The sequence below is a fragment of the Octodon degus genome, unplaced genomic scaffold, assembly GCF_000260255.1.
Source record: "Octodon degus isolate 3935 unplaced genomic scaffold, OctDeg1.0 scaffold00026, whole genome shotgun sequence".
Classification (NCBI taxonomy): domain Eukaryota; kingdom Metazoa; phylum Chordata; class Mammalia; order Rodentia; family Octodontidae; genus Octodon; species Octodon degus.
This window is the reverse complement of record NW_004524602.1, coordinates 9,188,223-9,215,818: the sequence shown is the minus strand read 5'-3', so window position 1 is coordinate 9,215,818 and position 27,596 is coordinate 9,188,223. Positions and strand designations below refer to the sequence as shown.

Here is a 27,596-nt window from a genome sequence, read left to right as displayed (position 1 = left end):
AACTGGGCATGGTGGCGCACACCTGTAATCCCAGCATTCAAGAAGATTGCTGCCAAGTTTGAGGCCAGCCTGGGCTATGTAGCAAGGCCCTGTCTCAAAATATCAAAAACATGGAATTAAAGATAATTTGAAGCAATAGAATGACTTAGCATGAATAAAAAGAAATTTTATGTGTCTTCTCACTATATGGAATCTGTTGTTGTGATCTTTTAAAATCTAAAGCAAGGCCGGGCTAGGTGGCGCACATCTATAATCCCAGTGCTCAGGAGGCTGAGGCAAGAGGATGGCTGAGAGTTAGAGACCAGCCTAGCCTACAAAGTGAGCTCAAGGCCTGAACTACATGGCAAGACCGTGCCTCAAAAAGCTAATCAATCTATCAATCAAATCTAGAACAAATCTTTGCTGCATTAAATCTTTCAAGGGTGCCTTGATGGGTACAGAGCTGATGGGGACCATGTAAAATTTCAATATGGTGACTAGGATCTATGTGCAGAAAGAATAGACATTTAGAACTTAATCTCTTTTCCTACCCAAGTCTGTTGTAACATCTCCTACCGTGCTTGTCTCTATTGCAATTATGCAAACAGATGGATGGGTATTAAGTGTGGAGAAGGACTATCTGGCAAGAAAGGTAATAAGCTCTTGAGAAAGATTAAGGGAAAAATTCAATTCTGTGTACATTACTGAGTATCAGTTATGCGCAGTGTGTATCCCTGGATTTTTCAATTCAGAATTAACATTGCTTCAGTGCCATCCTGTATGCCTTGCACTTTACCTACTTTCTCTTATTTTCTTTTGCCACTGTTCTGAAGTAGCTGTTATCCCATTTTTCAGATGAGAACAGTAAGCCTCTAAGAGGCGAGGTAACTATTCCAAGTTCAGTTTAGTGAACAAAAAAAGAAGCAGGAGCTGGGCATGGTGGCACATGCCAGTAACCCTATCACTCCAGAGGCTGAGGCAGGAGGGTCATTGCAAGTTCAGGACCAGCCTGGGCTACAAAATGAGCACTAGGCCAGCCTGAACTGCATAGTGAGACCCTGTCTCAAACCAAAAACAAGAAAGAAAAGAAAAGCTGGAGTCCAGTTCACATGTGTCTGCTTCTAAAGCCTATGTTGAACCATGTTCACACATCTCACCTCATTTGTACCTCACAATTCTAAGGAGTAGGGCAACTATTTCTTTCCTTGAAAAATCAAGGGTAATGTAGATAATCATGTGACTAGTAAATGTTATGACTCGCATTATGTTCAGCTATGTTTTATTGAGTTCTCACTGTATCCTGGGCCTATTAACACATTATCTCAGAATTGGTGAAGAAATATCATCCACACAGGGCAGGTGAACAATTAACCAAACAACTAACCAGCCAACCAACCAACCTTTGGGTACCCTGATGAGTAATCTAGCTCAGCTTCATGTCCTCCAGCAATTGAGAGGTAGAATTCCAGAAAGATGTGTGGTTGGCGCTACAAATACGAGAAGGGAGAAAGTACTCTGAAAGGGGAAACTCACATCTGGGGACCTAAAAAGAGTGTTGGCCTGGAGCTAACTCTTTGTATTTCCAAATGTTTTCAGTTGCTATGTTGGTTTGCAGTAGTCCTTTGGACAAAACAATGGGAAGAAGGGCTTCTTCACTCTTAGTGGCTACAAGCAGTCAGGTGAATTCAGACACCGCTCTGTGGGGCCTAATGGCCTCGAGTGACAATTTGTGCAGAGTAGAAGTGGTCAGGTGTGTCCGCCAGACTGCAGTGCCCACCACGGAGAAGATGCAAATTCTGACATTTTGAATACAGTACTTGGCTGTGTGAGAGAGCTCAGAGTACTCCGTAAGGTAGGCTGGATGAAGGTGAGTCCAGTTATCCTCACAGAGAAAAAGTAACCGTTTCAAAATGCCTTCAGCAACCCAGTCTGCAGATTGTTATTGGTGTGACTATTGCTGAAACAGGTGTTGGGTTCATAAATTTGCATAACGAAATGCTTTTCCTGTGGCAGCAGCCCATACAATAATTGGTGCCATCTGTATTTATCTGAAGTTTGGTTTCTAATATAGAGACGGAGAATCTTGTGTTTCCTCATTTCATAGAGCCCATTCGATTCTTAGGATGCCTGACACTGGAGAGATGTTTGTCATTTCTAAGAAAAATACACATTAGGGGAAAATGTGAAAATAATAACATATGTTGCTTTTTCTTCTTGGGTTGTTTGCATTTCCCACTGCATAAAGCAGAACCAAAGCCACAACACCTACAGACCCGCTTCTTCAGAGCAGTGCGTGAGGAAGAACCAGCTAAGACAGAAAACCCCAGGCCCTTCCAACACAGTTCACCATACTACTTTGAAAGGGACTGCTTCCGCTAGGTCCCGCCTTCGCTGGAAGCTTCCTGTTTTCTTACCTTATCCAATTAGTAGAAATTGGAGTCTGGCATGAACAACATCGCTGGCTCAACTGCTTTACCACTGAGTAGAAGCCATTTGACTTTTCATCTGGTCCTAATGGAGGAAGGAGGCACAGAAATTGTGGGAAAGCTTTGTTCTTTACAATCTGAGAGAAAGCTGGCATGTCCTGAGTAAAGGATGCCCTAGAAGGAAAGGAGTGGGCTTTTTCAGTGAATACCATAAAGTTGACTTAGGACCTTTACATTTCAAGCTCACTGCAGACCAGGAGGATAAATAATTGTAGACAGACCATGTGTATTCTTTCAATGTTTCATATTTTTGCACAGGTCCAAGATGACCTTCAGGAATTAAAGGAGAAACTAACAAAATTCCCATGTGAAGAAGAAGGAAAGACGCTAGATATTCAGAATCTTGAAGCAGCGATCCGAAGGACGGAAATGGGATTAAAAGTAAGCAAACTTCAGGTATTAAATAAATCCTTAAAGAAGACAAGCCTTTAAAAAAAAAAAAAGATTTGTGGTTGCTGGAGGACCCTGTATAATTCTGTAGCACAGTGGGACTTGAGGGTGGCCATTTGCCTCCATGTTTTCTAAATGCCAGTGATCACGACCTGATCGATTTATATCATGTTTTATTCCACAAAGAATTTAAGGAGATGAAATACAAGATTCTATAGCCACAAGACCTGAAATTGGTTTAATAAGTAACATGAGCTTGAAAAGTAATCACTTCTAATACAACAATACGCAATGTGATCAAAGAATGGGGTGAATGTTTGAACTTTTAAAAAATATATTACAGGGGCTGGTGAGATGGCTCAGTGGTCTAAAGCACCTACTTAAAACAAGCTCAGCAAAGCACAGGGACTGCGGTTCAATCCCTCAGCACCACATGCCAGCCAGCCCCGCCCCCTGGTGGGCTGAGCTGGCCACACACACACACACACACACATTAAAAAAAATAATAAAAAAAATATATATATATATTACAGCAAAAGACACATTGTCATTTGTTCTCCTTGCTTCAAACACATGTACCACATCATTCTTGCCACTTTCCAAAACAGTCCTGGAAGTCCTCTTCTGGGAGTGTCTTTAGTGGCGCTGTCATGGCTGCCTTTATATCCTGGATCAATTCAAAGTATTTATCTTTCATGGCTGTTTTGACTTTGGGGAAGAGCTAAAAGTTGCACAGTACTAGATGAAATGAACACAATCCAACAAGTAAGGTGGGCGAGGGCATACTGTAATCTTCGTATGAGCCTGCCTTTCTGTGGGGTGATGTTTAGCAGGAGCATCCACTCTGTCATTCACTGGTTTGGAGGGGTTTTTTTGTTTTTTGAGACAGGCCCCTGAACTAATGCCCAGGCTGGCCTCAATCTTGTGTCAATCCTGTCTCAGCCTCCTGAGTGCTGGGAATTCACTGTATTATTTTTAATCTTACTTTATAAAGACACAAAAGAAGACTTCCAGAGCTGCTTCACAAAATGGCTAAGAAATAAGTATCTCAATGAGAGGGGAAGTTAGCAAAAATGTGTCCTTTAATAAATTTTAAATTTTAAACACACACCAGATTTTTCAATCAGACCTCATTTGCCTCAACCAAAAGGGATTCCTACCAATACAATGCAGATTTTCTGGATTTACTAGGATTCTAGAAAATAAGAGGTGACTTTTCTGTACTAGCTTAAGTATTTCAAACTTTTTCATTTTTTGTAATGTTGTAATCAAGTGGGTAAAACTAAAGAAATGGACCAATTCTTTAGATTGAAGCAGTTAGGGATATCGCATTATAAACAGTCCTAAGAGGAGAGGAGAATCCAATGCATTCACTTATGAAATTAGCAAGTATTAGCTAAGAGGTGCCCTTCTTCCAAATAAGGTCCATCCTCTAGGCCTGTAGTTTCCATACCTTAGACCTTCACCCTCCTATGTAACCAGCTTCAGCTTCGGCGCTGGCTCACAAGGCTGTGAAGAACGTGTGTTTCCTTTCGCTCCACCACACTGACACATCATTGTCCTACATTACCTGATGGCGAGAGGGCCGGACCCAGCTGGACTCTTCGGGTTGGCCACTGTGAATTATCTGTTACCTGGAGGCCAGATGCTTTCCTCAGTCGCTTGCTCCAAGTCCCCAGGAGAGACAGACACTACTCCTTGTCTGTATTGCCTCGTGGATTTACCTGGCTAAGCAATTTGCCGACTGTTGTGCACAGTTTGATTTGCAAAGAACGCCACAGGTCCCTCAAGGTCTGAGTCTTAGTTGTTTACTCTGCCTTTTTGGGAGAGTTGAAGTAATTTGGCCTTCCGAGGCCTGATGATCCCTTAGGCATGTAATAACACGTAGCATGTCGTGTTTTTTGCCTTAATTACACAATTTGGAGTGTTAACCTAATAAAATGAACGAACCGATTTTCTTTAGTCCACCATAATGGCCTAAGCTTTGACTTTTCTGTAACAGATCCACCTTCGGAAGTATTTAGATGTTGTAAACCATCATGTGTTAATGACTACTGTTGATGAGAGTTTATATTCTCCTGAAGCATCAAAATGGTAAGTAAAATAGCCATTGCAGAACCCCAACAAAATAGTAACTTCTCTCTCACATGAGAGAATTATATAGGTAAAATTTTCCTATGTTTTTATCCATTCAACTAATTTCAGTAAAGTATTGCATACAAATTAATGATCTGTAATTATAGGTTCCTCCTATTGAGTTCTAATGCTTGATTCCATGACAGTTATCTTAGGGTCCGGGTTTCGGTGTTACAGCTTAGTTTTGTTACTTTTTAGTGAAAGGCTTTCAAAATTCAACTCATCAAGGGAACATTTGAAATCAGTGTTTATGCTACTTAGATTGTTTCTAGAATGCTTTATTGTAAGCCCAAGAAATAGACCTTGTTAGAAATATTCATTATGTAATCATGCCCTGAGAGATGATTTATTGACGTTGGAATTGAGTTTAAAAGAAATGGTCTGCGTCAACCTGGCCTCCTTACATACAGGCCTCCCAGTGAATGAAGCTAGGTTATGCTTGCATTTGAAGTTTACAAACTTGTGGCTTTTAATTGTGTTTTACATATGTATCCAGCATAAGTGAATAACATGGGTCAGCAAGGTCAAGTTTCCGAACTAGTGCTCTGGAACTGATAGGAAGCTGTAGACTTAGCCCAGTCCCAGAACTCAGTGGTAGGGAGCAGAGCTTTGAATGTACATCACACCTGGCTCCCTCAGCTCGAGGAAGGCAGTGCCACAGGCACATAGGGAGAGGCAGCTCTTCTCTGGTCTCCCTATTTCTCCCAGGGCCCCCTTGCAGTCATAAACCCCTCTCAGGCTATTCTGCACTATCAGTGTCATTCCTATGCCTAGGTGGGCCTTATTCCAGTTATCAATTGTTTTGTGTCCAAGTACCCAAAACTTAGTGGCTTAGAATAACAAACCTTGGTTATCTCAGTTTCTGTCCTCAGGAATCTGAGCCCACTTAGCTAAGTCCTCTGGTTCAAGGTCTCTCCCAAGCCCACACCCTGAGCGCTGGCTTGGGGAGGCACCTCTGAGGAGTTGACAGGGGGCTGGGAGGGTGGGAGCTGAAGGTGGGAAGTGATCTGCTTCCAAGCTCACTCGCGGTTTCTGGCAGGACTTGGGTCTTTCTTAGGGTGTCTCAGTGTTCCCACAGCACGGCAGCTAGCAACCCAGAGATGGAAGTCATATCCTTCTGCCCTTTCCCTTCTACTCTCTTCTGTTGGTTGGTTCAAAAGAAGTCAGTAGGTTTACCCCACACTCTTGGGGGAAGGATTACACAAGGGAAGGAATATGAGTGTGTGTGTGTGTGTGTGTGTGTGTGTACATGTGCATGTGACCACTGGGGATCCATGAGGCCACTTTCCACGATGCTTCTGTGTATATCTTCATGATCCGGTCCCCACCAGCTTCTTTGTTGAGCTTTCCCAAACTATATTTAATCTTCATGGCTTTAACAGCAAGGAGGCCAGGGAAGAAATAGGGAGACCAGGAAAGGGTTGGCTATGCACCTTACTTGGCATAGCTCCTGAACTATCTTATATTGGTAGTGACTTTTCATTGCCCTGGAGGCAGTGACCAAAGCGTACAAGTCTTAGCCATTCTGGCTCGCTGTAACAACTGGCACACAGCAAGACCCGGATAAATGTTTGCTCTTGATTATGCTTCATCCTTTCCATGGGTAGTCCTTGTTGTGGTTTGGAGCCTTAGAAGGGGAAACAATACAGTACAGGACACAGTTTATAATGAATCACCCAAAGAATCATATACAAAATGCAGGAAATCCATCCACACACTAAAGACCAAAGTATCCGGCTGAGAGCCTGGATCCTGATATCCTGCATGAGTCCAGCTGAAGACCTACAGCTCATAACAGTGCCTCCCACAAGTCCAATTGGAGGCCTGGAGCCCATGACAGTGTCCCGTGGAGGCCCGCTTCATGGATCTTTGCTGGAAAGGCCCAAAGGTCAGCGGTGGAAGCTAGAAAGTCTATGCCAGCGAGATGAACGATCTGTCCTAACAGGCCAAGGGATCTGAACTGGAGCCAGGAAGCAACGCTCAAGGTGAGCCCCAGAGCTCTCCCAGTGACAACCAGGTTCTAAGCTCCTCCGACAATGAGGACAGCCAAGCTCATGTCAGAAAAGCCAGCAAAATGTGCCACTTGAAGAAAAAAACAATAGCACCCATTCTGCCTGTCTGGTTCTCCTGTTATGCTGTTGGTTGGCGACAGTCCTCGGGTGGGCCTCCTACCCCCAGCACCTTGCTAGTTCAGTTCAGCTGGGTGTAACAAGTTTACCACCCATCAACAATTCACTAGAGTACTTAAACTATATATATCCATATTAACTCATTTGATCCTTGAAATATTTATTTCATAGGCTGCATAGGTATTATCCTCATTTTTATGAATACATCAAATGAAGTCATAGAGGTTAGAACACTTGATGAAAACCTTAGTCATTCTCTCACATGTCAGTGCTCCTTTCCTAATTGAAGTCCTCCTTGCACGTATTAGTAATTAGCCACAGCCGAAGGACTACATGCTGAGGTAGAGAGATAGAAAAGGACGATCTGCACTCGGTACCTTTCTATCTTGGAGGAGGCTATGAGTAATTAAGCGGTGCTTTCCTGCTCAGAAACAGGAGAAAGGTCACTGCAGCAGGCCAGGCATCAGCTGGGAATCCACAGAAGCTGATGAGAAGGTCCCAATGATGAGGGCATCGTGACACAGGACTATTATTTGTCCTTGGTAGTTCTATCTTTGTAGTACCTGATACCGCAGCTCTCCACCAACTTCTGGGTAGATGATGAATCTGTAAACCCATTTTCTTCCCTTCCCCTGCTTTTTATGTTAGCATCCTGAATTAGACCAATTAGAACAGTGGCAATGAACCTATGGCTCATGTGCTGCAGTGGGCCATTTGTTGTCATTGAAAACTGAAAGTTTCACCATCACTGAATTAGAGATCTGGAAACTTCCTAACACCTTGTCCTGAATGGACCTGAAGATCTTCAGTCTTTCCTTCTAATTTGTTTTTAAAAACACCCTTGTTCTTGATGATGCACACCTATAGTCCCAGCACTCTAGAAGGCTGAAGCAGGAGGGTCCCAAGTTTAAACTCAGCCTGGGCAACTTAGTGACTTAGTAAGACCCTGTATTGAAGTGAAAAGCAAACAGGGCTAGGGATGTAGCTAAGAGTGGAGGTCCTGGATTCTATCCCTAGTACTACAAAAAGAAAAGTAAGTAAAAACAACAACAACAACCTAATATTGAATCAATTGTGTAAGATCACATGCCCCCCCAAATCTGTAAGAATGTGAGTGAAATTCAATCTTCCTTTTCTAAATTCAGCATATGTTCTGTCATGCTAATGAAAGACAGTGTATTGCTATTTGCAAATTATTTTCAATATTTTTAAATTCTTAAAAATATCATGATAGACCAGCCAGATAGCCTCTCCCCCAGGGCATGCTGAGGTAGCTATTGAGACTGTACATGGTGGTGTTCTCCTGTAAGCCTAGTGCTTGGAGGCAGGCTGGAAAGAGGAGAATCACTGTGAGTCTGATCTATGTAGTTAGTGAAACTCTGTAGAGCCTGTATACCCTGTACTTAAAAAAAAAAAAAAAGCATAAGAAAAAATATCATGATAAGTCTAACTAAAGTTTCAAAAGTATCCTCCTGACTTGAGGCATTTAGTGACAAACAACATGCTAGTCTATACTGATGAAGTGATTAGTGCTGAAATTCTTGAGATGTATATGACTGTAATCAGTATTTTCGGCCACATCAATAGTGTGCCTTTGTATAAACTAGGGAGATTCTGCCACCCTATTGCTATATCAGGTTAGAGTAAGCTTTTGTGTTAGGACTGAACCAGGACTGGAACTTGGCAATCAGGATGACAGGAACTGCCAATGTCTGCTCAAGCATGGGCCCAACTGTCCTAAGGTAGCAGCTTCTTCAGGAAGGGGATCATTGTAAGAAGGACTGTGGGTCCCTGTTGCTCCTTTGGCAACAGCGCACAGTTCTGAGTAACCGAGAATCAGCAATGCTCAGGACATAGGAGGTTTCACTCTTCCTGTGGGTTCCAAGGACTCTGGAAGAGTTCATTCCAAGTGACTGCTACACCCAGGGACACCTACAAAATGATTCAGAACCATGTAAAATCATTTTTAGTAGCAGCAGCAGTAGCAGCAGCAGCAACTGAACTGCTATCACTATTTTGGTAACATCCGTTGGCAAAAGACTTTTTGAAAAAATCTATGAGAGCTGTATGCACCTGATGAGGAAACCAAGGCTTAGATGCACCAGTCCCGGGTTACACAGGTAGTCAGGGGCAAGGCCCAGACTCAAGTCCCGATCCTACATCTGTGGTCTGGTACTCAGCTCCCTCTCCATGGCTACCTGAAAACCAGAAGCCCACTTTTCACAAAGATGATTTTTCCTTTCCTGGCGAGTATTGCTCAAGGAAAAATCTGGTAGTTTAATAGGCAGAAATAAAAAAAAAAACAGTAGGTACATAAAGTGACAATAATGGTTGCCAGGCAAATGCAAGGTTTTCCTAGCAGTCATTCCAAAAACATTGATGAAGGTATTACCCAAAGTAGCATGTTTTCTCCAAGCAGCTCAAAGTGCTTTTGTATTTTCAAAATAGGTTTCACTATGATCCCCTCTTTGGCCGTGATTCTTCTTCGTGCCGGAATATGCTCTTCCTCCTGTCATTGCTGGCTTTCACAGATCACAGGGCTTGTGATATCTGCTCATACTGTTCTTAATGACCAGGCTCTGCTAACTGACACTAGGAGGGTGGCTGCCATCTGTACCCGCGCTCTCAGAGCTGCGCAGAAGTCTTCACTTTGTACTCAGTGGTGTGTGTGTGTGTGTGTGTGTGTGTGTGTGTGTGTATGTGTAACAAAGCAAATAAATAATGGTGAGAAACAGTGAGAGGAAGAGAGCTTTCTGTTGAATGGTGAAAGTAGATTAGAAGGTACAGGACACAGTCACGTAATCATTAAGGCACCTTGAGGCCAGTCTATTCAGGATTGTCCCATGCGGTTCATAGAGGTCAGCAGTATGGAATCTGACTTCATCCTAGCCCCCAAACACACACATGTGCACACATGCACGCGCGCACGCATGCACACACACACACACACACACACACACACACACACACAGAGGAGAGCAGTGGTAGAGAAAGACGGAAACAAGTTGCTTCCCCTTGCAACGCTCCATGAGGGCCACTTGGATTCTCACCATGTTTCCATGGGCTTGGCCCTTTTTAAAACAAAAAATAATTCTTAAGGCAGCATTGTACAATGAGAAAGTAGCAAAGCAGAGAAAACCCACTTACAACATATGTGTCACCAAAAGTGTGATTATCGCATCCTTCAATAAAAAGAACAAGAACCTGACACAGGCAGACGGGCATCAGGCTACTCATAGAGAAATACAAATAAAAGTAATGAAATAAATGGGTGAAAAATGTTTACTGTTCCTGGTAGCTGATAACAGACATGAAACAGATAAATATTTACTCTCTGGTAAACCAGAAAAATTGAGTTAAACAACATATCTCTGCTTTTGTCTGTTCATTTGTTTTTTACAAATGAGCAAAACAAGTCACTTAAGCGGCCATGACATTAAGTGCTGATGTGGAACACCACAGGGGAGGGTGTACTTTTATTTTTATCTATTTTAGTGAAATAGAGTAGCATAAAGGTCCTAAAAGCGATTTTTCAACATGAAAAGACTTTTAAAATTATTATTATTATTATTATTATTATTATTATTATTATTATTTTGCGGAACTGGGGATTGAACTCAGACCCTTTTGCTTGCCAGGGAAGCGCGAATTCCACTGAGCCATCTCCGCGGCCCCTTAAGATTATTTTTTAATTTAGCAATTGTAGCTCTGGGAATTATCCTAGGAAATAAAGACAGCGATATGTGAATCTCGGGAAGTATGTTCATTTTAGCAGTATATCTAATAGCAATAAATTTGCAAATACCTTAAGTGGCAACAGTAAAATGATTTAACCCATGATAACTCGTCTGTGTGTGTATAGTGTTGCTACTGAAGCTGGTGTGGTTGAAGAAATTTTGATAACATTGGTATATAATCACTTATATGCTGGAGCACAGAGAAGGATATTCAATTATATCTCCATTCCATTCTCAACCTCTAAATTCACTTCTAAACATAATTCCCGGGGGTGCAAGGGCTTGAGTACTGCACCAGGAGACTTTTACTCCTGGCAAAATGGTGTAGCTATTAGGTACAGTAGCACAGAGTCTCCTATGCTTCCAGCTAAGGCCAACTAGAAACCTTATGCATTGTATAGAAAATAAAGATAAAACAGGGCACGGTGGCACCCGCCTACAATCCCAGCAGAGGCTGAGGCAGGAGGAGTGCAGGCTTGAGTCACACCTAGGCAGGTAGCAAGACCTCTCCATGTAAAAAAAATAAAATAAAATAAAGAGGCAGGGAGATGTAGCGCTGTGATAGAGTAACCTGGATTCCAACACCAGACAAACATCCTGAAGGGGAGGCTGCAAGTGGGGAGAAGGCAGACTACCTAGACTTTGGGGCACATAATAGGGTGCAGAGTTCCTTGGCTTTTCCTTGACAGTTCCTCACCTGGCCCGTAATTTTTAAAAAAGTTTTATTTATTGATACAGGATCTTGCTGCGCAGCTCAGACCCATGGTGATCATCCTGTCTCAGCCTCCCCAGCGCTGGGATTGCAGGCGTGTGTCACCATGCCTGGTTTCAGGGCCTGCACTGCGTGCCTGGAGTTCCAGGGCCAGCACAGCATGCGGCACTCGGGATGAACCAGGATTCTTGGCGCTTATGAGGCAGGCGCTTAGACCGCCGAGCTATCTTCCCAGCCCTTAAACATTTCTGGAATACAGGCTTCTGACAACAGACTCACTTAGCTCTTGTTTGCTTGAGGATGCTCTTATTTCCTTTTCTCCTTTGGAGAATAACTTTGGAGGCATAGAATTCCATGTTGGCAACTTTTTTCTTCATGCATTTTCTTTCTTTTTTTTTTTTTTTTTTTTTGGTGGAACCGGGGATTGAACTCAGGTCCTTGCGCTTGCCAGGGAAGCGCTTATTCCACTGAGCCATCTCCCTGGCCTCTTCATACATTTGCAAGTTGTGATCCCCTCTTCTTGCTCATGTGGCCTGTGAAGTCCCACTTAATTCTCACGCTTGTTTTTTAGTGTCTTTAATATCTTTATGTCTCATCCCTGTTTCCCCTGAAAGTTTCTTGCAGGACCATCTTTGCTTTACTCCAGTTGAAAGGCGATATGGCGATGGTGGGTGTAATCTTGGGCATTTATGCTGGTTGGTGTTCTCCAAGATGCCTGGGCCTGTGGCTTGGTGTCTGTCACTAATTTTGGAAAATTCTCAGTCATTATCATCTGAGTATTTTTGTGTGTCTCTGTTCCTTTCTTCTTTTTCTGGTGTTCGCATCATGTGTATGTTGTACTGTTTGTAACAGTGCGGTGGCCCTTGGATATTCTATTCTATTTCATTCCTTTTTTTCCCTTGGTGTTACAGTTTGGGGGGGTTCTTCTGGTATTTCTTCAGACATACTGATCCTTTCTTTGCCTGTGTCCCAAAGGCATTCTTCATTTCTTGCACAGTGTTTTTGATTTCTAACATTTCTTTTTGATTTTTAGATCGTAAGAACATGTACTTATATTACCCAGCTCTTCTAGAAGTTGTCTAATTTTTCTCTTAGATTCCTTAACATATTCATCTTAATCATGTCAAGTTCCTGCTATAGTGTTTTCAGAAGTTCTGCCAAGGCCAAGCAGATGCCTGCTTTGTCTCTTCAGACTCTTCTTCCTTGTCTTGTTCGCATGTCCCGTGATAATCTTTTTGTTGAAAGCTAACAGAGCAGGCCTTTATTGTGAAGGCTTATGTTTATCTGGCTAGGACTTTTGCTGCTTGCTGGGGTTGCAAGCGTAGAAGTTTGATCCTTCAGTTTCCTCTAGTGTCTTTGTTTCTGCCTCCCTTCGGTCTTCCCATTTCCCCTAGAAATTCCTTCTAAAACAGAGTCTGAACCTTGCTGTTTTTTTAAATCCGCAGTCTTGTATTTTACCAGGGCTCTGAGCTTGTGGTGGTAAGTGCATGTATGGGTGTGTGAAGGGGAAGCAGGTTCCACCCCTAAGGTCAAAGTGGCAGGCTTTGGGTGGCTCTGTGTCCCCGGGCTGTTACCTTCCTAAGTTTTCTCAGGTTCCCCTGGCATCTTCATCTTAGGTGAGACAGGCTGGCCAGGGGGAGCTAGAGTTGACCAGTCACCCTTCCTCAGGCCATGGTAGGCTTTGGTAAAGTACTTTTCCTTCAAAACCCCCCCTTCATTACAGAGACCACAGCAAAGAACGGAACTCTGGGCAGATCTCAAGCTAGTTGCTTCCCCTCCCCCTGCTGGAAACCAGAGAGAGGCTTTTTCTCTGACCTTCCTGGTGAGAACAAAGAGAGGCTTCCGAGGGACCACCCAGGACCCAGCCGTTCAGAGCTGTAACTCCCAAGCAAGCCTCTGCTGAGTGGTGGCAGCCTGCCAGTGAGCCAGCGCTGCTCCACAGCCAGCGCTGCTCCACAGCCAGCTTCTGCTGGCTCTAGTTGGGATTCTTGGAATCCCTGTCTCTGCAGTTTCCAGGGCAGCGTTTTGCCCTGTGATCTTGATTCTCTAGTGGATACAGGATTCGTCGGGTTTGCCTTTTTCTTGTTAAAAGGAAGGGCATGACATGTTCAACCTCTACCTGTTGATGGGAAAGCAGGAGTCTATAAGTTGGTTTTTTAATGATGATTTTACAGAAGAGGTCATCACAGTAGAATCAAGGTAGTGAGTGATATTGCTGGTTGAATTTTATTCACTTTAATTATGTTGAGCACATAAGAGTCGTTGAACTTGCTCTTAAATTGAAAACTTCAGGATACAATCTGACACACACAGATCCATTCTTACAGTTTTATTTTGTTCTTACAATGTTTTTTTTCCTGTGGATCTGTCTACTGCTTAATAATGAAAATCTTTAACGAACTTTGAAATTTAAATCTTTGCAATTATATGAAATAGCAGAGATTTAAATAATGTAAGTGATAAATGCTTAGACCGTTTTGAATAGTTTTAACATTGGCTATCATATAATTTGATTTTATTAAATGAAATAGAATGTTATGTATTCTTCTCTACCAAGAAATGCTTTATATTGTGCTAATTCTGTCCATTTTAGCTACATAAACTCAGTCAGTAATAGTGCTTTTCATTTATGCTGTAATGGTCTTTGTCAAACTTAGAAGCTCTTATGCTTAATAAAATAACCATAGTTTTACAGTGGTAAAAATGCTAAAAATTAACCTAATAGTGTGTTTTATTAGTCCAATAGTATGTTTTCTATAAAATTTCATATTAACTAAGAAACAGTATTCTAAAATTATAATTTGAGGCACTTTAAAGATTACAAATTTGATTTTAAATTCTGTATCTTTTTATTTAGGTTGTTTCCAACTGTAATTGACCAGAAGTCATTTGTTTTTCCCTTGGAACCTGAGACAAAACTTTGGCGACTCCCAAAGCAGCACTCCTCACTTCCACGGGCCTTCCCAAGAGTAAAGGTAGGGCCTGAGATGCCCGTGGTGACGCAGTGGTGATTGCTGGGGCCTTGGAGGAGGGAGACAGGAGTGGTGCCTTGTGTTCAATAGGAAGTTTCTTTTGGGGATGATAAGAATGTTCTGGAATTGTACAGTGGTGGTGGCTAACAACTTTGGGAATAAACTAAATACCACTAACTTGTACAGTTCTAAAAGGAGAAATGTATTGCAGATGGCATATATTGGATCTATCTATCTATCTATATTTATATCTATATCTATCTATCTATCTATCTATCTATCACAATATTAGTCAGCTTTTCTGTCTCTGGGGCAAAGCATCTGCCACCTGCAGTTTATTTAGAGAAGCCACTTTTTACTTTTTTGTTTGTTTTGCTTCTGCATTTAGGACAGGGTCTACAGGGTCTCATTACACAGATTGGACTCATAGTGATTCTCCTGTTTTCAGCTTTCCAAGCGCTGGGATTATAGGTGCACACTACCACACCCAGTGTCAATCGCCACCTCAGCACACCCCTTGGGTGGAGCCAGCATGGCACGCTGGGGATCGAACCCTGGCCACTGCGCTCTGCCTGAGCAGCCGCCTGCAGTTTAAAGGAGGATTTATTGGGCTTGCAGTTTGGGTGGGTGCAGTCCATGGCTTGCCAGTTCCAGGCCTAAGCAGCATGGCTGAAGGGCCTGGTGGCTGCTAACATGGCAGCCAGGAAGTAGAGAAACAGGAGAGGCACAAGGGCACGAGTGTATCCTTTAGGTTACGCCCACAGTCACACCCCTCTTTCAGTTAGTAACCACCTCCAGACAGCACATTTAGCTCTGACCTCTTCAACTTCACCAACTGACTGATGACTATAGTGTCCCTCCATTCAGTCACCTTCCAGTATGTAAGATTTGGGGATATACTTTAGATCTAAACCATAACACTTAGAAATGCATCAAGAGGGCTGGCAAGATAGCTCAGCAGACCAAAGCACCTTCTCAGGGAAGCTTAGGCAAGCGCAGGGACTGCAGTTCAATCCCTGGCACCACATGCTGTGCCAGTCCTGCTCCCAGGGCAGGCTGAGCCAGCCAGAGTCTGGTTGTAGTGGTACACGCCTGTAATCTCAGCGCTGGGGAGGCTGAAAACAGGAGGATCACTATGAGTTTGAGCTATGTAATCAGACCCTGAAGCAACCAAATACATTTAAAAAATACAATAAAGTAAAATATATGAAGAATAAAGATAGAATATTGCATTATGTTCTACAGTAGAAAGCATAATGTACATACATACAGGTATGTTTCTGCAATTTCATGTTATTATTGATTCATATATGTTCATGGCAGTTTTGTTCCAAGAGCAAAATTAATCAATGCATAATGCATTTGAAATTTTTAAGCAGAGTACCCTGGGTTTCCAAAAGGGAAAGAAACAGAGCTCAGGAGTTTTCAGACTTTGCCTGTTTTGTGTTTGCTCATCTTGTCTCTTGTTCCCTGTCTTAGTCTCAGCTGAGGCTGTTCTCACAGACTACCTCAGATGCCCACCACAGTTCCTCACTGCTCTGGAGGCCATGAGTCTATGATTAAGGTTCTGGCTGATCTGGTATCTGGTGAGGGTGCTCTCCCTTGTGTGTGAAAGCCTTGTTCTTCTATGTAGGTGAGGGAGAGAGAGAGGAAAAGGGACAATGGGAGAGAGAGAGAGAGAGAAAGAGATAGAGAAACAGAGACAGAAACAGACAGAGACAGACAGACACAGAGAGACAGAGACAGAGAGAGACAGACAGACAGACAGACAGAGTCAGAGAGAGAGAGACAGAGACAGAGAGAGAGGCTTTTTTGCCCTGTTATAAGGACACTAGTCTCACGCATGAGAATTACACATGGGTAACCTAATTCCCTCCTAAAGTCCACTCCTCCCAATACCATCACATCACGGCTTAAGATCTTAACATGGCTTTTGGGAGGGAGCACATTTGCCACCATAAGCCTCTGACTTCTCCAAAGTAGATAGCAGCTCACCTCTTTGGAGACCACGTCCCATCACCATTGCTTTGAAAAGATCAACTTGCTTAGCCTTCAGAACAATCCTGAAAGGAGGCGTTATTACTTTTATTGGTGAAGAGACTGAAGTAGTTCTTGCAAGGTGTTAAATAAGCTGTCCAAGAGAGCACAACTAGTAAATGTTCAAGCCAGGGTTATGAATCCAGAAATGCGGATCCAAAGCTGTGATCGTCATCTACTATCACATTCTGTCTTTAAATAGCCGTTCGTTATGCGTTGTGCCTAGCGGTGCCCCACAGCCTCTTGCAGTCACTGGGGCGGCTTCTAGAGTTTGTGATTAGCGCAGGATCCAGTGCTGAGGTCAAGGGTGTGAGTGCTACACTCGCCCTGGGGCAGATAATCTGCATTACAGTGTGGGAAGGGGAAGGAAGCCCACCAGCAGCCTCCGCTGCTGCCCCTGCCTGTGCTCTTTGCTGTTTTCCACCACCATGAACAGCTGCCCTCTGCCTTGCGGCACCCTGCCTTGGAGCCAGCCGAGTACGGACTGAAACCTCCACTAACTGCGAGCTAAATAAACCTTTCCTTCCTTCATTTTGAGTGTCGAGTACTTTGTGCCAGCAACGAGAGAAATGTAACCAAGACACAACTGTGCTGAGATATAAATATACCTGCCCTGAAATTCACCTTTTTAAAGTGTTCCATTTCTTCCACTCGCAGAGTCACTTGGCCATCGTGTGATACTCTTCTTTATAATTGCTTATACTGCTTCGTATTTTTCCTTCATCACACTTGCCACGATTTGTGATTATTTATTTATTTTGTATTTTACGGCAGGGTCTCCAAGGTCTCACTGTGTAGACTGGACTTGTAGCGATCCTCCTGTTTACAGCCTCCCAAGAGCTGGGATTACAGGTGTGCACCACCACGCCCAGTCTCAATTGTTGTCTCACCTCGCCCTGGGGGCGGGGCTGGCACGGCAGGCCCAGGGATCAAACTCTCAGCCCCTGCGCGTAATTAGATAGTGTGCTGTGTGATTTGAAAAAAAAATCTGTCACCCCATGGGATTATAAACTTGATGAGAGTCAGCTCTGTGCCGGTACATTCATTGCTATAGTATGCCAGGGGCCCGCCACAATACTCGTTAAATGAGTAAACGAAGCTGCTGCAGCAACCCGTGAGGGGCACTCCGCCCCACCTAAAAGACCAGACGGTTGCTGCGGACTCACAAGCAGCCTGCTTCTGCCTGCCTTTGCTCTTGTTGTTACCTTGGCTGAAGGTCTGTGTGCCTGTGAGTCCCAGAGCTGGTCAGAAGTGTGCGGAGACAGGCGAGGCAGCTGTGTCCTCACCCCTCACGGTGCTCTCCTAGTGGGGGAGCAAGAGAACGCTAGTTAATCACAGAGGCTCTGATGAAGATAACGCAGAGTGCTGTGGCATAGAAAGCGTAGCTTCCTGTCTTCCTTACTGTGGTGGAGCGCTCCCAATTACTGTTTCATTTCTTTACCAAAGAGAATCACACTTGGCCTACAAGACCAGGAATTGGGGGAACAGCGAAACAGAACACCTGAAATTAGGACCATTGTAGAATCTATAGTCGCTATTACCACTACTCCCCCTCCCCCAATAAACTTCAGCCAGACATTTATTTTCTCCAGAGTTTTGAATGCTGGCAAAAGATCATGAAGCTCAGGAAACAGACATGCTGCTGAGGTGACCCTGGGCTCTGTTAAATGCCGTGAACATGGTTGAGCCCCATTTAGGGAGGGGCACGGGCCATTTCCCACCTGGACTTCACTCCAGGGCCTGGGTTCCTATTGTTACTTTACCCCTAGTGTTGGTGACATCTGCTTAAAAATGCATATCTGCTGACACAAAAGATAGCTCTAATTTTTATTGTAAAGTCATCGACAGACAGTGCTGTTTTGCCAGCTGTTACGCGTGCCTGCTACACCAACATAAAGGCTGGTATTATTAAGCAGTTGTGAAATCCAACTGGGATATTACTACCTTTAATCGCTCCCTTTCAACCTTTTAAACTAGGTAAACCACAGTTGCTTCTTTAAATTCTCTTTCTTCAAAAACAGAGAGCTGTTTTTGGAATTCCAATTTATAACAGAAAACTTAAATGACAATTAGGTGTTGCGCAGTTGTAATTAAGAATTGTTTATTAAGCTCTGTTTAACTTTGAAAAAAAAAAAACAACAACCAGTCAGCTTTGTCTTAGTTGAGATGAACCTTTCACTTTCTGAAGATCGCCTTTTAGAAAAACAGTAAAATTGGAAGAGTAAAATTGTAAGATAAAATCCTGTTTCTTGGGGATTTGCAGATAACTGTATGTAAATTCGCATAGTCTCTCTTTTTGCTTATTAAAATACTCATTCTTAAAATTTTTCCTCCTAGTTTTTCAGTGATACCTGGAAACATGAGATGAGGCCAATTGTTTCCTCTCCCAACCTGCCCAATCACATAAGGCAGTCGGTGCTAACTTCAGCTTGACGTCTCCCATACGCCAGCTTGTTGTCTTCCATGTATTTATTTCGTTTGTAATAAAACATAATATAAACACATGTAGACACTGTATATAGAGTTTAGGGTGGTTCTGAATTTTTTGTGTTTACTGAAACATTATATTTCAACTTGCCAAAAATAAAAAAAAAAATCTTTTGTTTACAAATACTATATGTAAAGCTGTGTTCTTACAATTATCACATAAGCTGTATGCATTTCAAAATCAAGAAACTTTGAGAGAAACTATAACTTTGGGATAAAATATAGCTAGGGTGCCATATTTCTTTTCAACTATTGAATTTCTCTAAAAAAGAAAAAAGAGAACATTTTCCCTTTCCTGTTGTTTCCAGGGTTGAGTGTGACAAGCCCAAAGCAAGCGGGACATATTTTGGCTATCTCATGTGTGGTCATCCATGACTAAGAATTCTCCCCGGAGCTGGGTGTGGTGGCAAAAGCCCGTGGTCCCAGCAACACGGGGCACAAAGTCCCCTTCCCTTGTCTTGATTTGGGATAAGAATAAAGGCCGGCTCAGCTCTGGAACTGAGCATCGCAGTTCAGCTTCTCCCTGTCCAGTCCTGGGTCCCTTGCTCCCCACAGGCCTTGGTGCTTAGAGCGTTCCCCCGTGAACCTGCTGTGCAAGCCTCTGTTTCAGGGTCTGTTTCCTAGGAAACCCAAACTAAAGTGTATGGTTATGGCTACCTGTTATGTAGGTCGGAGAACGCTGTGGAGAGAGCATTGCCCGACAGCAGTGAGGAGCTTCAGGGTGCAGTGGGACATCCACCTGGGGAGGCCCCGTGGGGAGAAGGGAGCCTGAATAAATCCCCCAGCCACACATCCCTCCTTCCTTCTGATCTGCTGCTCTTGCATCTCAGTGACAAATGGGAGATCCCAGCACAGGGCGTATTAGCTTTTAGCACTTACCATTTCCAAAAGGCATGTGTGAACAGTGCGACCACGTAATTTACCATCCATACTGTGGCACTTTTAAGAAGAAAGGGGTATGCTATTAATAATGACTTCAAGACAGCAAGGGTAGGGGCCGGGGAGATGGCTCAGTAGGATAAACACTTGACTGGCAAATGCAAGGATCTGAGTTCAATCCCCAGTTCTGAAAAAAACAAAAACAAAAACAAAAACAAAAACAAAAACAACCCAGCAAGGGTAAAACAACTTCCCTCCAATGCCCAAAACATTCATTGGCTTATTAAGTCATTCAGTTGACGAGCAAATTGACTGTCCAGGGAATGTGGTGCACTAGAGACCTAAGCACAGGAGAACTTGACCTTGAGAATATTTTGAGGGGGACAGACAAGTACACAGAAGATTTCGTGGATCCTCTAAGACAGAAAGCAGTGTTCTTATGATGACAGCTGGAACTGAGACTTGGAGGTTGGTTTGGGGATAACAGAGCATAGGAATCAATGATAACTCAGTGGGCTGCTTGGGGACTGGGTGCTGTGGTACCATCAGCTGAGATGAGAACACAGGAGAAAGGTCATTTTTAAAAAATTTATTTATAGGATACAGAGTCTCACTATGCATTTCAGACCTATGGTGAGCCTCCTGTCTCTGCCTCCCCCAGTGCTTATATTACAGGCATGTGGCACCACACCTGGTTACAGACCAGTTCAGGTTCTGGCCCTGGGATTTGAACCCGGATCCCTGTGCTTGCCAGGCAGGCACTTAGACCACTGAGCTATTTCTCCGGCCCAAGAAGAAGGCTTAGAATAAGATTGATTTCATTTCACTGTTGAATCTGGGATTCCATGGATGCTCTAAGAGGAAAAGTCCAATAGGCAAATGAATGTACCCTCTGTAGTATGGAGAAGGGAAGAAATACCTGAGAAATACATTTGCTCCTATTAACATCTAAATCCGAAGAAAGCACTAAAGGAAAATGATTAGATGTGCAGAGGTTGAAATTTCATTTTTCTTGGATTGTAAAATACCACAAATCTTTTTTTTTCTTCTTTTAAAAAAAGAATAAAAAAATGATGAAAAAGCACTGGAAACAATATAGAATCTCACTAAACAAAATGATAGGAATTCAAAATTGTTGTTATATTGCATATTGCTGTCTTCAAATTAGTTGTTAGATTACCAGATATAAGCATGCAAAATTGGTTTTAAAAAATTAGAAGAAAACAAATTCTGACCCGCATGTGTAAACACCATAATGTCTCTAGTGTAAGAACATGCAAGAGTAAATAAAATCCAAAAGGTACAAGAGATCCTATGAGAGGAAAGAAACTGCTCAAAGAGAAGGAATGACTGGCATGAAGGAAAGGAGAAAAGAAAGAAGGAAGGGAAAAAAATATACACAAGATAGCTGGGCTACCCAAAATCTTAAGAGTCAAGGCAATTAATAAGAGAGTTTCAGGTTAAAAATGCACTAAACGCAATTTAAAAAAAAAATGTATTTAGTACCGGGACTATAGAGTCTCACTATGTAGATCAGACTCAGTGATCCTCCTATTTACAGTCTCCCAAGAGCTGGGATTACAGGTGTGTGCCACCACACCCAGTCTCAGTTCCAGTCTCAGCATGCCCCGCCGGCAGGGCCAGCACGGCTTGTGGTGCCAGGGATTGAACCCTGGACCTTGTGTCTGCCTAAGCAGGTGCGTTAGCCCGCTGAGCTATCTGGATTGCATACAAAATCTTATGAAATAGATTCAGGGGTTTTTAAAGCTATAGAGAGAGCTGGGGTCACCAATCATCAGGAAGTGAATAAAGCATTCTCTGATAGGAATTGTACCTTGACTTTTAGGACAAGGTGTTTAACTCGTCCTAAAACAGAATTTTAGGACACTAAAGGCAATTTTTAAGCCAACAATAATACATATTGCACATTCTCCCATACCACAATCTTGGTGTCTCTGCCTTTTTATTCACAGTTTAAAGATTCTCCCAGTTCACTTTTGGCCACTGGTATCCTCATGTGAACTTTTCTTATAACCTTGATGTATGATGTGGAATCTTTTTGCCTCTTTGGTTTGTAATATAGTTCGGGAGGGGGCATGATAAAAAAATAATAGTTTATTTCCATTGCTTTAACTGGCCAAACTCATATTTCATGTTTTCCTTACTGGGTTATCCCCCACTGAAAGTTAAACACTTTGTCCTAAAAATCAGCGTACAACTCCTATCAGAGAATGCTTTATTCACTTCCTGGTGATTGGTGACCCCAGCTCTCTCCATAGCTGTAAAAATCCCTGAATCTATTTCACAAGATTTTTTTATGCTGCTTTGTAACAATTTCTGCACCAACATTAATTTACCGTCTTAAAGTATCAAAGTGTAGTTCTTTTAAAAGAAATTGTAAGTGAAAATTAGAGACCCCAATTTAGCTTCACATTAAGTACCTCTGTTACTTCCGGGGCATGGGGCTCCATCAAAGTGAGGATAAAGTGAATGGACTCTGGCCCATTTTTAAAAATTTTTTTTGGTGCAGGGTCTCCCTATGCAGTTTGGACTGGCAGCTTACCCTGTCTCAGCCTCCCCAGAGCTGGGGTATAGGCGTGCACCGCCGTGTCCAGTTCAGGGCCAGCCTAGCACATCCAGGGGCCTGGGGCTGGCATGGCATGCAGTTCCAGGGATCAAGCTCTGGGCCTTGCACTTGCCGGGCAGGCACTTACGCTGCTGAGCTAGCTCCCCAGCCCCCTGGCTCACTTCTGAGTGGCAAGACCATAGCACAGCCTGCTCCTGACAGTTGAGACTGGCAAGTTTCTCCTGACATCAAGCATTAGAAAGACTGATTTCAAAAATGTTAAAATTTGGGGCTGGAGAGATGGCTCAGTGGTCTAAAGCACCTACTTGGAACAAGCTTTTGACAAAGCAGAGGGACCGCGGTTCGATCCCCCAGCACCAAATGCCAGCCAGCCCCGCCCCCTGGTGGGCTGAGCTGGCCACACACACACACACACACACACACACACACACACACACAATAAATAAATAAATGTAAAAAAAAAAATAAAATAAAGAAATTAAAAAAAAATGTTAAAATTTGGCAGCACATTTATCTGTGAAGCCTGCACGGGCCGTTTGCAGACACTGGTTCAGTGTAGCCAGCACATGCTGTGTCAGGCTTTCCCCTTTGTGCTTCAGGCAGGAGGATGTGGAGGTGCCCAGGCGGCTGTGATCCCTTCCTGCGGGGAACTTAGCACCCCGAGGGCCTCCTCTGGAGGCTTTGCAAATGCAAACCTAGAGGACTTGTGGGCTGCCGCAGTGCTCTGGGAACACCCTGCTGCTACTGGGCCTGGGAGCTAAGTTCATCGATAGAATCCATAGCATGGAACACTGCAGAGAACAGACACACGGTCGTTATTCACGTTGGCCAAAGCCAAGCTCCAGAGAAGGAACACAGCACTTCTGTGCCGTCTCCGTCTCATTCTAGGTAATGCCTGATGCTCGGCTTGGTTACCTACCTTGTTCAGCAAATATAATTCAGAGTAATTTTTGGCAAAACCAAAAAGTGAAGCAATCCCCAACGATGTGATGGGCTTTGATAGCAACCTAAAAGACAGGTCTGAAAGCTAGAACAAGTGCCTAATTTTCCAAGTAGCACAGTGCCTATCATGCAGCAGAATGCACAACTTTGGGTTTCACTGCAATTATTAATCTAATTCTAAAATCTCAGCTTTTGTCTTTCTGAGACAGGTTCTTGCTATGCAGTTCAGGCTGACCTTGAGCTCACTTTGTAGCCCAGGCTGGTCTTGAACTGGTAAGATCCGCCTGCCTCAGCCTCCGGAGTGCTGGGATTATAGGACTGTGCCACCACCCCCAGCTAAAATTTCAGCTTTTGAAGGTGTCTCAGTTACTTTTTACTCATTGCTGGGACAAATACTTGACACTCAAAATGAAGAAAGGAAAGGTTTATTTAGCTCAGTTTGTGGAGTTTTCAGTCTATACTCAGCTGGCTCCCAGGCAGAGCAAAACATGGCGGAGAGCAGCAGTTCATGGCAGCAGAAAACAACAAAGAGCAGAGAGTGAAGGGGTGGCAGCAGCTCAGGCAGCAAGCTAGCCTCCCTCCCCTCCTTACACTGCAGAGCAAATGACCTGCCCCAGGGCAAGGGCAGCATCCACACCCACAGTAATCAATCACAAACTCCAGAAGCGCCCCATGACTGCATGAGGCTTGGGGTGGCGGACCCCTGGACATAAACCACAACAGAAAGGAACACAACAATCATCTAATTCAGCCCAGGAGCAATACTGGCCTGACCCACTTCTGGGGCCACTGTGGGTAATGGGCACACATGCTTCTAACAGTCAAGAAAAGAAAATAACAACGCAAGATAGGGAGGCGGGAGGAAGAGGAGGAAATGGTCATAGGCCAAGCAGATTTGATTTTCTGGTTGTGTCTGGCAGACTGAGTCTGACACAACCTCAAAACTGAAATTCCTAAACTGCTTAAATCAAAGAATCTACTGAGCAGCAGGACCTAGTTAGTATGTTTTTGGATCAGGAAAAAAACCTCACCCCAGTACTGTACTTTAGAGTTCTTCCCTATATTCCTTAAAATAGATGGTTTCAGGGTGGAGAGATAGCTCTGTGGTCCAAGCACCTGCATTGCAAGTGGAAGGATCCAGGTTCAATCCCAGGTACCGCGTGCTGTAGGGGCTGAAACTGGGCGTGGTAGCTCTCTTTTGAAAAGATTTCATTTTCATTGCCTATGGCTAAAAACCTTTTTGGAGCTGGGCAGGTAGGAATGTTCCTGTAATCCCAGCACATAGGAGGATGAGGCAGGAAGATTACTGAAAGTTGGAGGCCAGCCTGGGCTGCATAGTGAGTTCAAGACCAGTCTAAACTACATTATAGGGCCAGGGAGATAACTCAGCGGCTTAATCACTTGCTGGCAAGCACAAGGTCCTGCGTTTGATCCCCCATACTAAAAAAAAAAAAAAAAAAAAAAAAAAAAGTCCCGCTAAACTACATTATGAGACCCCATCTCAAAAACACCAGGCTGGGGAGATAGCTCAGTGGTCCAAATACCTGCCTGGCAAGCGCAAGGGCCTGGGTTTGATCCTTAGCACCACACACTGTTCCAGTTCTGGAATCCTGGGTGTGCTGAACTGGCTACCAACACCGGATGTGGTGGTGCATGCCTATAATCCCATCCCTGGAGAAGCTGAGAATGGTGGATCACTAGGAGTCTGAGCTAAGTAGTGAGATCCTAGATCAAATAAATAAAAATTTAAAAACACAACAATAACAAAACACAACCACAACCGACCCCCCCCCCCATCAGCCTTTTTCTTATGGAAACATTCCAGCATATAGTACGTCTAGCCAACACAGCAGCAAGCCTGTAGTCCCAGCTTGAGCGCTGAGGGGGAGAATGACTTGAACCCAGAACTCACAGCCAGCCTGGGGAAAACTGCAACACCCCCTTTTAATGTGTATACTGAATGTCTGTTTCCTCACCCACCTCCCTACAATTCCCATGTTCAGTCCTAAATCAGATGTGATGGCCCTTGGAGACGGGGCCTTCAGGGGATGCCAGGAGCGGAAAGCTCCGAGTACGCAGCCCTTATGAACAGGACGGCTCTCCCGCGAGCGTGGCCCCAGCCATGCTGTCTGCGGATTCAGTGAGCAAACTGCCATGGTGACCCAGGGAGGAGTGAGCCCTCGCCGGACACTGATGCTGCCCCAGCTTTGAGCGTGGACTCCCCGGGTGTCACAGCTATGGCCAATTTTCTGTTGTCTTGAAGGCAGCCAGTCTGGGTACTCCGCTATGGCGTCCTGAACCGACTTAGATAATGGCCACAACAGTGTGTGCATCCCCACTCTCCAGCAGTTGGATTTAACAGTTGTTAACCTCTGCCATTTTTGCTCCATCTGTTTTTATTGAAGTATTTTAAAGTGCAGATCTAATGGCATTTCACCTCTGAGTGCTTTTAACATGCATCTTTAAAAATGAACTGTTTTCCCACTTGCTGTACCGTTATCACCCCTAGTAAAATCAACAATAGTATAATATTAATTGAATATAATAAACACCCAGTTCACTTCAGATTGCCCCAATTATCCCCAACATGACTTTTACAGCTCTTGTATCCAAACCTGGATCGGTTGAGGCTCCCTTCTTGTATTTGATTGTTTTGTTTCTAAAGCAGAAGGACCCTCCTTCGTATCCTGCTGTAGCCAGCACCTAGATATTGGCAGCCTGCTGTAGGCTTGCATTAGGGCAGCATGGGAGTTGGAGCATAGCCAGGATCTTCCACTTACTCACTGTCCCCCGGCAAATCATCAACCTCTCTCTGCTCTAGCGCTTCATCTGCAAAATGGGCCTAAAGGCAGTACCTGTCCCCTGAGACCATTGTAAGGAAAAATGGATGACTATACGTAAATGTGGTTAGCAGTGCCCCATATCCAGTGAGGGTTACGTCAGAGTTAGTTGTTCATCTTATTATTTATTGATAAACTCTTGTGGGCTTCTATTGTTCATCTCCTATGTGCCAGGCTCTATGTTTTAGGCATTAGTCAAATCTCTCTCTGCTCATAGAGTTTGTGTTCTACTTAGGGTGGAGCAGACATTAGGAAAATAATTTGAAAAGTGAACATACAGCATGTCAGCTGGCAAGAGAACAGCCAGGGAAGAGAAGAGGTGGGGGAGGGGGTCTCACGGGGCAGAAAGTTGATGGACAGGAACAGCCCCTCGTGCATTCCAGGCAGTGAAGGCTGCGCCTTATGGGCATCTAAGTTAAGGGTATGAACAGTGAAGGGAGAGGGGTACTGGACAGGGAGCAGAGCCAGATCTTTTGTGTGCCCTGAGCACACTTGGGTATTCCCCTGGGAAGCTCAGAGCTAGTGAGGCTCTTGCCAGAGAACTGGTTCGATCTGGGTCCCTGCACATGCTGAGGCTGCTGGGTAAGAAAGTGATGTCAAGGGAAAGGCAGGAGACTGGCCCAGAGGATGCAATCACATCTGAAGTTCACAGGCTTTTGAGGAGGGAATTACTGTTATCCTCACTGTACAGGTGATAAAACTGAAGGTGAGATAGTAGTTTAAAGCTAAGAAATGACAGAACTGGGATTCAAACACAGCCCTATTTTGTCCTTAGATTCTGGCTTCTCCTCACCACTGTTAAAAATACAAAAAATTAAAGCAGGTGTGGTGCTACATGTTTGTGACCTCAGCACTTGGGAGGCTAAGGCAGGAGGATCATGAGTTTGAGACCAGTCTCAAAAACAAAAACAAAGCAAAAAAAACTTGAGCTCTTTGCCTGTTTTCCACAGAGAATTTTACAGCTGAATAGAAGTAAGGATAGCAAAATATGTTCCTGATTCTGTCCGTCCATGGCCCTGTTTCCAGAATTTTCCTCAGATATATTCCTTTAAATCTTTGCAAAGAAACTTCTCAGTGCAATACTCCCAGTAATGACTTTTTTGCTTTCTGATTTATTGTCCTTATTCACTTACTGATTTATTGATGCTAATGTGGCAATTATGAAGCCACAATTAGAATTGTGTGTGGTAGATTATAAGACTCAATCATATGCAATACTGGGCTGGGAAGATAGTTCGGTGATCTAAGCATCTGCCTGGCAAGCAAAAGGACCCGTGTTCAAT

The 27,596-nt window shown here is 43.7% G+C and overlaps 1 protein-coding gene across 1 annotated transcript in view; it reads left to right on the top strand.

Moving 5' to 3' along the window:
- Iqch (IQ motif containing H) overlaps positions 1-27,596 on the top strand; it is a 218,911-nt gene that overhangs the window by 3,593 nt on the left and 187,722 nt on the right. The window contains exons 2-4 of the mRNA XM_023712572.1: positions 2,724-2,846; positions 4,858-4,949; positions 14,427-14,544. Coding sequence (XP_023568340.1) covers positions 2,724-2,846; positions 4,858-4,949; positions 14,427-14,544 — 333 coding nt within the window. The remainder of the gene's footprint in view (positions 1-2,723; positions 2,847-4,857; positions 4,950-14,426; positions 14,545-27,596) is intronic.